The sequence below is a fragment of the Sinocyclocheilus grahami genome, unplaced genomic scaffold (genome assembly GCF_001515645.1).
Source record: "Sinocyclocheilus grahami isolate Dianchi unplaced genomic scaffold, SAMN03320097.WGS_v1.1 scaffold918.1, whole genome shotgun sequence".
Classification (NCBI taxonomy): Eukaryota; Metazoa; Chordata; class Actinopteri; order Cypriniformes; family Cyprinidae; genus Sinocyclocheilus; species Sinocyclocheilus grahami.
In genome coordinates this window covers 186,241-199,224 of record NW_015506097.1, presented here as the reverse complement: position 1 = coordinate 199,224, position 12,984 = coordinate 186,241, and the positions used below count along the sequence as shown (strand labels likewise).

Genomic DNA, 12,984 nt, shown 5'->3' with positions numbered 1-12,984 from the left:
CCATATTCCTCCTGCACAGAGTCACCAGGTGAGATTCATGATTTAAAAAAAAAAATTATTTAGGAGAATAAGAAAAAAGCATTTTGCCCTGAATTGAAGAAACGGCTAAAACACATCTCTTCCATCTTCATTTGACGCTCTAACTCTAGCACTCTCTATTCTAATTCTATTCTTGCTAGTTGTCTTACTTGCTAGTAGCCTCTGACACTAACATTCTCTGTTTTTTTCTATTCTTTTGACTTGTTTTATTTTTATTTAACAAAGACACTCTAACACTTGCACTCTCTATTCTCTTTATTCTATTGTCGTCTTTTTCTTTTTTTTAAAATAGAGATAGCCTCTGACACTAGCATTCTCTATTATTTTTCTATTCTGTCTTCTTGTTTTCTTCTTGTTTTTGTTTATTTATTATAAAAATGACCCTCTAACTCTAGCACTCTCTATTCTAATTCTAAGAAAGAAAAAATACTTGACCCTCTAACACTTGCACTCTCTATTCTACTTCTATTGTTACTACTTGCCTTCTTAAAAAAAATAGAGCCTCTGACACTAGCATTCTCTATACTTTTTCTGTTCTATCTTCTTGTTTTTATTTTTATTGATCAAAAAGCCTTGCTACGTGTACTGCGTTAGGCTAACAGAGACTTAATAAGACATATATTTCCATTAATTCCATAAATTTAATTTTAGTTTTTAATTAAGTAAATACGAAAAAAAAACGTTTTGCCCTAAAATAACACACACACACAGTTATACAATATATATATTTTTTAATTCAATAAATTCAAGCCAGTACAAATATAGGTAGGTATAAATACTTTAGAAGTTAAATTTAAAAAGATTCATAAATTAAATTTTAAGATTAATACGTTTCATGACATTTAAATTATTAAAAATATATTTTTATTTTATATAATATCTAAATATGATTATTTTATATTATTTATTATTTTTGACATTTATAAGTATTTGGATGAGTACGAAAAATATTTTGCTCTAAAATAATTTAAAAATCATTTTATGTTTTTATATATATATATATATATAGTAAAATAAAGTGAGAAGATGTGTCTAAATTTAGGATTTACAATGTAAATAAAAGGATTTTTAACATTTTTTTAAAAACAAAGATTACTGGAGTACACTTACTGTACTATAAATACTATTTCTGCTTTTCTACTTCAAAATTTCACATTTAATTCAGTGTGTTTCTTTGCCATTTCTTAGTAATTATTTGTTAAATTTACAGTGTAAAAGAGAAGGTAAGAAATATTAAATAAAATTTTTTCCCAAATGCAAGATAGATAGATAGATAGAGTTGTTCCTGCTATATTATACATATAATATAGCACAATGTAACTTTTAGATTTGATATGTCATTGTATGTGTTTTTTTAAGGATTAGAGCATTTGCTAAATGCATATAAATGAGCATTAGTGTTTTTTCAGTGTTCCAGATGTTGAGGAGATCCTGAACGAGGCAGATGTGAAACTGGATGGTGTGAGGCAGAAGATCGGACAGATAGCAGAAGAACTGAAAGGAGAAGATTTACACCAGTTTCACCGAGCGTTTACACCAGGTATGGCCACAAACATGACTGTATAACCCCTACAAATACAACTCATTATATACACTACAAACACTTTTTAAAGGAGACGGACATGTAGATGTTTGTGAAAGATGTTTTCTCTGTTTTGGAGGGATGATTATTTTTAAGTCAAATCAAAATTTGTTAATAGTTTACTATATTTAAGGGTGGATAATTTTATCAGTTGTTTATTGCAACAATACATAACTACAATAACTTTGCTCTTATGAAGGTTTATAGCGTGATTTGTGAAAATGTAACTATACTGAATGACATGGAATAGACTTCTTCATGGCTAGTATGTCATTTCATTCTGTAACCTACTTGTTTGTGTTTGTGTTCTAGTGTTAAAAACTGTTTTTGACAGCGTTGATATCGTTTATGCGCTTCTCTTACCGAATGTCGTATCCTGTCATCAAAAACCTTTTTTGATTGCTTTCAGTTTAAGTGTCGACGATGCAGTGTTGCCAGATATTGATACTAAAACAAACAAAAAACTAAAAATAAACCGAAATTATTTCCAATCTTTTGCAAATAAGATAAGATAAAGATATCGCTGACTCTAAACGGCAACTTCCTACTTTATTAACTTTCTAAAGTATTAAATTAAGTGGAAAAGACAAGTCCCAAAACGCTTATAATAGCTGGATCTGGCACAACTCTCTTAAGCCTCGTTCACTCCGTTAGCGTCTCGCAGAGGTCATTTTCATACCAGGGACGCTAAACGTTCTTGCAAACTGTCTAAACTGAATTATACATGTCATGCACGCATTCATATGAGGAGTTTAACAGCAAATTAGTCATTCAAAGAACAAATTTTATTTTTGAGCATGAAAAATTTACCGAGGTCCGGACCTCGGTGGCCTCAGGTTACGGGCCTGTCCACAAACACTTACAATGAACAGAAGATATGACTAAATAATATTTATATGGCAGTTTTGTAAACATAAGTAGATATATGTACATTATACCGTATTCTTATAAAGATAAAGATATCGCTGACTCTAAACGGCAACTTCCTACTTTATTAACTTTCTAAAGTATTAAATTAAGTGGAAAAGACAAGTCCCAAAACGCTTATAATAGCTGGATCTGGCACAACTCTCTTAAGCCTCGTTCACTCCGTTAGCGTCTCGCAGAGGTCATTTTCATACCAGGGACGCTAAACGTTCTTGCAAACTGTCTAAACTGAATTATACATGTCATGCACGCATTCATACGAGGAGTTTAACAGCAAATTAGTCATTCAAAGAACAAATTTTATTTTTGAGCATGAAAAATTTACCGAGGTCCGGACCTCGGTGGCCTCAGGTTACGGGCCTGTCCACAAACACTTACAATGAACAGAAGATATGACTAAATAATATTTATATGGCAGTTTTGTAAACATAAGTAGATATATGTACATTATACCGTATTCTTATAAAATCTTGAATACAGGGTTCGAACAGGTTCTGGAAATTCTTGAATTTCAATGTATTATTTTCAAGGTTTAAAAAGTGCTCGGATTTTGGATATAGTGCTTGAAATTGTAATTGCATTGCTTTCATAATAATTCACTGCCTGTGACGTGATCATTTGTATGTTTACAGTAAAATGCAACCTTTTATTGCATACAGTCAGTCAAATTCTATCAAGTCAAAAGGATTGCAACTTAATAAGCTCTTGAAAACCGTCACAGATCTGCGATCGCTCTAAAACAGTCATTAAGAGCATCTTAATCGTTAAGTGCATCTTGAGTAAACAGACCTGTAAAGGTCTCCAGCTGAACAACTGCAAAGTTACACCTAAACTGTACAGTTATGATGCTTACAGTTTTCTAGCTTAGTCGTAGCATTATGCGATTAAAGTCAAAATGGTTTGAGAATAAAGTCAAAATTACGAGCGTAAATTCGTAGCAATTACGAGATTGAAGTTATTTATAATCAATATTTATAATATCAGTCTACTTCAACCTTTAGAAAGTTATTACTTATATACAGTATATACTTATTTAAAAACGTAGCGATACAGCCTTTCCACAGTACTGGTAGTACCGAGTTCCCATATTTGTGCGCGTGTCTGTGAAGAGCGCCAAAGGTTTCAATTTACAATGCGTTCATTCACAGATATGTTTGTTCAGCGTGTGAACACAGTGGCCAATCAGAGGCGTGCAAGTCAGAATCGCCAAGAGTTTCGCTGTAACCAACAAAGTATAAACACGATGTAAATAAGAGCTTCGTTGTGCAGTATAGACAGATTATGTGATCAGTCGGCGAGCTTGTGCTGCTTCATTCATTATAAGGGAGCGTCGTTGCTCACTTTCTGCATATAACCCATTCATAATTGGAATAAAATTAAATTTTTCATGCTAAGTACACACTGCAAAGTTTCAGGAGTGACGACTTGCGATGTTTGACATTGTGATATATTCTCATAAATTTATGCTTAAAATTGACTATTCGCAAAATAATATGACTATAATCATGTATTTCCATGTTTTTGCAACTTTAATCTCATAATGCTACTATTTTATTCTCATTATTTTGACTTTATTCTCATAATGGGACTTTAATCTCATAATGCAAAATTTGTATTCTCGTAATTTTGACCGTGTTCTCAAAATATTACGACTTTAATCTCATATTGCTATGACTTTATTCTCAAAATGTTGACTTTATTATAAAAATATTCCGACTTTATTCTCCTAATTTTTACTTAATTTTCAATATATTACTCTTTAATATCATATTGCTATGATTTTATTCTCGTAATTTTGACTTTATAATATTAGGACTTTAATCTCATATTGCTATGACTTTATTCTCAAAATACTATGACTTTAATTTCAAGATGCTACAACTTTATTCTCAAAATGTTGACTTTCTTCTAAAAATATTACGGCTTTATTCTCCTTATTTTTCAAAATATTATGTCTTTAATCTCATAAAGCCACAATTTTATTCTCATAATTTTGACTTTATAATATTAGGACTTTAATCTCATATTGCTATGACTTTATTCTCAAAATATTACAACTTTAACCTTGTGTTGCTACAGCTTTATTCTCAAAATACGAACTCGTGACTTTAATCTCATGATGCTTTGACTTTGTTCTTGTAATTTTGACTGTATTTTCAAATTATTACGACTTCAATCTCGTATTGCTGCGACTGTGTTCTTATAATTGACTTTATTCTTAAAATATCATGACTACAATCTCGTAATCTTAATGTTGTATGCACAGTGGTTTTTTGGCCCACTGTGCACAAGCTTGTGCTGTTGGTCTCCACTAAATCATATCTCAAGTCCAAGAAAGGTCACTGTGCGTTTGCAACCATTATTATTTTTGTCTTTCATAAGGGGAGAGAGGGCAGACGCGATGTCTGCAAGCTTCTGAGGAAAGCGTGGATAAGGCAGGGAGGGGACCTACTAAATTCTGCGGTTATCTGGCGGTGAGGGGAAGTCATTTTTAGATTATGCTCGCAGAGAAATCATCGGGGTCTGTCTTGCGACATGACCGAGGTCAGATCCTGCCAATTAGCTTTCTATTTTTCTTTGTATTTGAAGAGCTTTATTGGGCTGTGACCCTCGGGCTCAAGTGTTGATAAAGTGTCTCATGAGCTTGTGTTCGTGCAGAAGTCATTAAAGGTGCTCAGGGCTGAATTTAACACTAATTGCCGCTGATACGGTGGTCTGATTAACATCAGGTTAATGCTGGATTTTAACGCAACTGGCATTAAACAGGTAATATGTTAATAAGGTGTCCTTAATCAGAAGGGTTTATTAACTGAATAGTTGCTTAATTTAAGCTTTTTTTCAAGTTGTCAGAATGATCTTATTTATGAGATGAGTGCACTTAAACACTGCAATCAATGTCGTGATCACCAGTGATTTACTTGAATGTACAACTGTACAATTTACTTGAATGTTGATTGTATAGTTTAGCGTTTAGCATTTTCCATTTCCCAAAGATAAAGCATCAATTATGCACCTAATGCACATTTGCTTTTCATTTTTATTGTAGTAGCATTAAACAACATGGAAACTGAGAAATATTATTTTTATTACTTTTTTCTATTCACAGCTATTCACATTTTTTTCTTTTGTTCATGCATGTTATTTCTTTCTTTTTTTGCAGTTTTTTGCCTATTATTATTATTATTTAATTTTTGCCAATTATTATTATTTTTAATTAATTGTGTTTTAATTTTTTTTTACATTCTTTGGATTCTTAATAAAAAGTTTTAAAAGAACATAATTTATTCAAAAGAGAAATCTTTTCTAACAATATAAGTCTTTATCATCACTTTTTTAAAATCAATTTAACGCATCCTTTCTGAATAAAAGTATTACATTTTTTCAAAAAAATAAAAAGAAATAAAACAAATTACTGACCCAGAACTTTTGATCAGTAGTATATACTGTTACAAAAGATTTCTGTTTTAAATAAATGCTGTTCTTTTAAACTTTTTATTAATCAAAGATTATAAAAATATGATGATAATCAGAAATGTTTCTCGAGCAGCAGATCAGCATATTATACTGATTTCTGAAGATCATGTGACACTGAAGACTGGAGGAATGATGCTGAAAATACAGCTTTGATCTCAGAAATAAATTTATATTTTAAAGTATATTAAAACCTAAAATTACTAATATTACTGTTTTTTTCTGTATTTCTGATCAAGTAAATGCAGCCTTAATGAGCATAAAAGACTTCTTTAAAAAACATAAAAAATCTTACCAATCCCAAACGTTTGAATGGTTATATATTATATGAATTGGGTTGTGTCAAAATGCATCTGTTTTATTTCAGGCAAAATAATTAAATGCACTTCATATGATTCATAATTATGACTTTGGACTAAATCAGTAGCATCACAGGAAACCACATTAAATCGTTCTCTTATATTTTCTACAATAGAAAATGTTTATGTTTGTATTTAAGCAACAAAAGGTGACGACAGCATGTTTGCATGAAGAGTTTTCCTGGTTGATCTCAGAGAAACACAGTTTGTTTATCCCGTAGTGGCATTGCTGTGCAGTGACCATGAGGAGTGATTTCTACACGCTGTTCCTGATAGAAATGAAGATAATGCTGTACCCGTATTAGAAATGCCGCTTTTCTTTCATGCCTGGCACCAAACTTCTGTATTGCACAGCCTTTCGACTGTCATTCACATAAACACGCTGTGTGTTTTCAGCGTTTGGCTCACTGAGAGCCCAAGAATCTGTTTCCTTTTGGCTCCGAGTGCTCTTTCACACTGGCACAGTTCAGCAGTGTCTGATCCGGATACAGAGATGGGCCATGCATAATGTAGCTCTGTTATTGTTCCAACAGACATTGAGCGTTTAATTCTTCACCATCAGAGATGAAGAGATTAAAAACTGCAGGCTGGACTCATCTGTGTAGTTTAGTACCTCTGCCTTTGTTTGGGCTACATTAAATGCTGTAGTTATTACAGTATGTCAGCTTTAGCATATATATATATATATATATATATATATATATATATATATATATATATATAAAACTGCTAGTTTGTATAACTTTCTAAATTAAGTGAAAAATGCATTTATCTTTCAAAATCATAGTTTATTCAAAACTTTAGAATGTTAGTGTATACAAGCACAGTTACTTATAACAATATTTTAGTTTTATTGAGATATTATTATAGTTTTTATTAATATTTGGCATTTTTAAGTTTAGTTAAAGTTTTAGTAGTTTTATTGTGATTTATTTATTTATTTTTGGTTTTATTCATCTTTTTTTTTATATGTCGATATAGCTTTTTTTATGATGATATTTTTTTAGTTTAGTTATTAGTTCTTTTAGTACATCAAGTTAAACTAAATGAAAATGAGAAATGTTGCCTTGGCAAATAACTGAAAGAAAATAAGTTTGTAATTTATTTGATCTTATTTCACTTAAAATTTATTTTATTTCAGGTACCAAAAATTATTATTATATATATATTTTTTATGGTTTAACTTTAAGTTAACTATAATATCCCTGGTTTATAATATAGTAATATATTAATTGTATAAATGTGTATATAAATATTATAATAGATTTTAAATTAAAAAATTTAATTTGATCATTAATTGAGTTTTTTCAGAATAATTAAAGAAAAAGAGTCAGCGATTCTAACAGACCGACAGGTGTTGCAGTTGTACGTTTAGCAGGAGTTAGTGATGTTGACTAGTAGCCTCAGTGTGTTTACATCCAGTAAAGTGACTGTTCTGTCAAATTAACCTCCAAAGAAATGTCTTGCGGAGGGAGTCAATCTCATGCTTGATAACATTATCTCACTTCCTGCTGAGCCTGAGAGAAGACAACAAAACTTCCTGTATGTTGAGTGTTTGTGGGAACCGCGACGCCCTGCTCTCTTTCACATGCGCGGCGTCATAAAGAGCCGCTGCGATTTAGTTTTCATTTTTATTTTTGAACCCCGTCACTCTGCATGTAGGAGTGTGAGCGGGGAGCGACAGATAAGAAGGTCTTTGATGTTAATTGCCACTCCAACAGTAAAGCTTAATCACAAAGTCTTCCGTCCTGTCATTATTGGCCTGATGTTTATACAAGAGCTGGACACAAATACAGAGGTCAGTTGAGACACTTTGAAACTTACTATATAAATGCATTTGATGCTTCTTATAAAAGCATATTTTTTGGAGCGCGAGGAAAAAAATATTAATATTGGCCATAGGTGTAGAATTTAGTAGAGACGCTATGACATGTCCCTACCAATATTCAGCCACTACTAAATTGTCCCTAGCAATAATTTTTATCAAACAATTAAATATATGTTTGTGTAACCACTGTTGTAATTTCGGCCGCATCTGAAATAGGTCATAGCACTGATATTACCTGAGAAGTTGAAGAAAATACACAAGAAAGCTTTGATTTCTTTTTTTTATTATTTATATTAAACAGTACAAAACATCAAACCATTAAGGCAGTACAGTTATAAAAACAAAACAAAGAAAAAGTGTACACAAATACAAATTGCTTAAGAAAATTAACTGTGGTTTTACTATTGTAAAAGTGCAGTAACCATGTTTTGATAAGCTCACCAAGCAAAATTCTGAACAACTAGGTTGTTACGACAATAAATAATTAAAGGGACAGCACAAATTCACATAAAAATACTTTTATTCAGCAAGGATGCACTCAAAAGTGACAGTAAAGACATTTATAATGTTACAAAAGATTTCTATTTCAATTAAATGTTGTTCTTTTGAACTTTCTATTCATTAAAAGCATCCTGAAAAATAAACTAGTTTCCATAAAATTATGAAGCAGCACAACTGTTTTCAAGATTGCTAATAATCAGAAATGTCTCTTGAGCAGCAAAATCAGCATATTAGAACGATTTCTGAAGATCACGTGACACTGAAGACTGCCGTAATGAAGCTTTGATCACAGGAATAAATTACATTTACAATATATTCACATAGAAGAACAGTTACTTTAAATTAGAATAATATTTCACTATATTTCGGTTTTTGTTGATAAAATAAATGCAGCCTTGGTTAACAAAAGAGACTCTAAAAAAATCATCTGACCCCAAAATTTTAAACAGTAGTGTATACAAGCTCTGTACTTAGTGTTTAAGACTACGAAATGAAATTTAGCAGATACGCAGAGATTTACTAGCCATATTGATCACTCTTGTGAGGTATAAAATGAGCGTGGGCTTTTTGAAGTACTTGAAACGAAATAAGTGTTTTAAAATAATCAAATGAAGGCTTTGAGAACCATCACATGACTGAAGCCTGATGATGTAGAGAGTGTCCTTGTTTTATTTTCAGGCATTCAGGAGTATGTTGAGGCCGTGTCCTTCCATCACTTCATCAGACATCGCACGCTCATCAGCCTGGAGGAAATCAACGCTCGTCTGGTCTTCATGAGAGAAAATAAGGTATGCCACTGTGTCCTAAAATCAACATTAGGCATCCATCTGCATATAACCACGGCCTCCTTGATGTTGTCTTGCCAAAACAGACAGGCTACGTTCTCCAGAGCAGTTTCACCAGGTTTATCAGATTGCTGGCAATCACTCCCATCTTTTGCTGCAATTTTTAGAAAGCAGTGAGGGCCGCCTGCTTTGCACGTATCTCTGTAATTGAGATATTTTTAGACGCATTGGTCTAGTTTGAATTCTCCGTTTTCTAGGTGTTTTATTTGTGAATAAACTCTTGAATACAGTAGGGTTGATGTATTTTTGTAGGCTAAAAGCAAGTTCACATTTTTGGTTCCTTTGCCCCAAAGTCAATGGGTTTTTGGTTAAATGCCTGAAGTAAGGTCTGTGGTGAACACAAGCTCAAAATATTTTCACGTATATTTCACATAGATATTCTATGACATAAAATACATCAGTAATTCCCCACTCGTGACTTTTAAAGCTTTTACAAGTGTCTAAATGGGACAACAGAGTTTATTGGGGACATTAAACCTCATCACAGCGAACAGGTAAACTCTACTAGTCTTTATAATCAGGCTTTTGCATACTATTCTAACTCAAACTTTCAATTGGAGTTATTATTATTAAAGAGTTATTGAAGCTTAATGGTGGTGATGAAGTCATGTGATTCTGGTGTAGTTCATTTATAGTCTATGCTTTTCATTTCTGACGATGGTATTTAAGCTCAAAAATCCATAAAAGTTGATTTAATTTGTGAACATTTTTGTGATGAGGGAATCAGAGTGATGCTAATGGTGCGTTGAAGGCCTCCTGGGAAGTTCGTATTTACGAGTTGGGAAGTTGTAATTGACATTATGGTTAAAATGTGTGTGTAATGGATATTATGGTTAAAAGTCAATCTGGTTGGAGGAAAAAATTCATTAATTTCAACAAATTCATCGTCAGTATAGACATTGCATTCAACATGTTTTCTTTCTCAGGGTTTCTGCAGACCTTAAAAGGTCTTAAATAGGAGCGAAAAGTTTTAAATTGATAAAGTCATGGCATTCCATGCACTGAAAAAATTTATTTTTTTGTTTTGTTTTCCAATACAATTATCTAAACATCCTTAAATCAAGTTACATTGACTTGAACATATGAAGTCTTGTTTTCTGAGAAATGGAATGAGTTTGTTTAAAACAAGGACAAATGTCTGTCAGTGGGCCATTGACTGCATTAACTTGTTTTCTCTTTGAATTAAGTTTGTATTTAACCCATAAACTCCCATTTTGATCAGGTTCTCATAAAACAAGACTTATTATCTCATGTCATGTTTTTCTTCTCAAGTAAATGCATCTTGATTTTAAATCTTTGGACGTTTGCACTGGAAAACGAGACAAAAATACAGAGGAAGAGCATCACTTTTTTGCAGTGTGATCAGAAGGTACAGTAAAAATTATTTCTGTGTATTAGTAAAAAAAAAATAAGTAATGGAGATATGTTGGAAGTTGTATTCTCAAACTGTGAAGTGTTGCTAATTCAAGACATTCACATTAAGAGACCATATTGACGTATGATGTAGGGATAGTTCACCCAAAAATGAAAATTCTGTCATCATTTACTCAAGTTTTTCTAAACCTGAATGAGTTTCCTTATTCTGCTGAAGACAAAAGAAAATATTTACGTTGGTAACCAAACAGTTGGTGGTAGCCATTGACTTCCATAGTATAGGGGGGGGGACGACGACGACTATGTGATTCAACTGTTTGGTTGTTCTTTAAAATATCTTCTTATGTGTTTAACAGAAGAAAGAAAATCATACAGGTTTGGAACAGCATAACGGTGACAACATTTTCATTTTTGGGTATACTATCCCTTTAAATGTATTGTTATTTGGTCTTAGAAAGGTCATAAAAAGGCCTAAATTTACCTTCATAAAACCTGCAGAACGTTCAGAGTTTCCCATTCATAATTACAAGCTTGTGGTGATGTTCATGTGCGTTCAACTCGTAAATGTGATATTTCCCAACATGACTTCAACACACCAAAACTACAAAAATACATCATCACTGCAGCTCTCCATTGATCATACTGAAAACTAGGGTCACTGCTAGATCGATCAGCCGTTCGTTCATTAGCTAGACTATAAACTGGTGATCCAAAAGCCATTTTTGGCAGAAACTCATTGTTTGCTCGTCTCTTTCTCTGAAGGGTGAAGGTGAGGTCGTGTGGGCCGGCCCGAGCGTATTGACCTTCCAGATAACGCCGATCGACTACCTGCTGGGTGTAGCGGACCTGACGGGCGAGTTGATGCGCATGTGCATAAGCAGCGTGGGCAACGGCGACATAGACACCCCCTTCCAGCTCAGCGGCTTCCTGCGGGAAATCCACGACGGCTTCTCCTACATCGGCAACACGGGACCCTACGAGGTGTCTAAGAAACTGCACACGCTGCGGCAGAGCCTGGGGAAGGTGGAGGACGCCTGTTACACCCTACGCGTGCGCGGATCCGAGATTCCCAAACACATGCTAGCCGACGTGTTCTCCAGCAGGGCGGCGACACATTTGGAACGGGATGACCCGATGGTGTGAGATACCGAGATGCGACGTGTGTCCTTTCATGTGCATGTTGGACTTTGCGAATAGACCGGGCATATTATTGTGAGAGTATTTTTAGTTTAAGGACCCATTTCTCTCTGTATTTGTTTCAGTGGTTGCATGTTGTTAACACGTCTAGTTCTTCAGTTTTCAGCAGTTGTATCTTGTTCCTTCCTTCTAATCTGCCTGAAAGTTATAACCATGTTTACCGTTATTTTAAAAATCAAACAGCGTCAGAACTGACAATAAAACTGTTTTTTTTTGGTACAAACTTGGCTCCCTGGATACATCTCAACAGATCACATTAGGGTGACTATTTAGTAAGTGGTTAGTTATTTATTTCTCAAAAACCCCAATTGTTAATAGATTTTTTACTCCAGAAATTTTTTTTATAAATAAATATATAATATATTTTCCCCACCAAAATTCTAGTTGAAAGGATTTTTAAAAGATGGGAAGTGATATTGAGGACACAGAAATATTCAATAAATTAATTTTGAATTAAATGTGTAGTTACGTTTAAATGATATATTTAAAAAATAAGGAACATCTGGAATATTCAATATTGTGCCAGTTTTATTCAATTAAACTTTTTTTTTTAATTATTGAAAAATCTCAAATTAATAAAATGATTTAGGTGATATTCTGATCTAAAAATCTTTTAAAAATAGTGGACTTAATGTTACTTATTAAGTAACATTAAAACGTAATACGTAGTTGAATTTAAAGTTCGATTACAAGATTCACTTGCGAACACAAGGCTTCGATATATATCACAAATACAAAAACTAAAAGAAAAATGGTCATGACTGGACATGAAAAATAATTTTTTTAAAAATCATAAATTTGTTTACATAGTTGATGACTGTAATATTCTCAGTGTTTACTGTATTCTGTCTGAGCACCGTT

At 32.9% G+C, this 12,984-nt stretch overlaps 1 protein-coding gene across 1 annotated transcript in view; it reads left to right on the top strand.

Moving 5' to 3' along the window:
* LOC107564242 (translin-associated protein X-like) overlaps positions 1-12,426 on the top strand; it is a 14,632-nt gene extending 2,206 nt beyond the window's left edge. The window contains exons 3-6 of the mRNA XM_016249255.1: positions 1-28; positions 1,449-1,579; positions 9,386-9,495; positions 11,689-12,426. The exon at positions 1-28 is cut by the window's left edge and continues 87 nt beyond it. Of these exons, the coding sequence (XP_016104741.1) occupies positions 1-28; positions 1,449-1,579; positions 9,386-9,495; positions 11,689-12,069 (650 nt within the window). The 3' untranslated portion in view covers positions 12,070-12,426. The remainder of the gene's footprint in view (positions 29-1,448; positions 1,580-9,385; positions 9,496-11,688) is intronic.
* Positions 12,427-12,984: the final 558 nt, after the last annotated feature.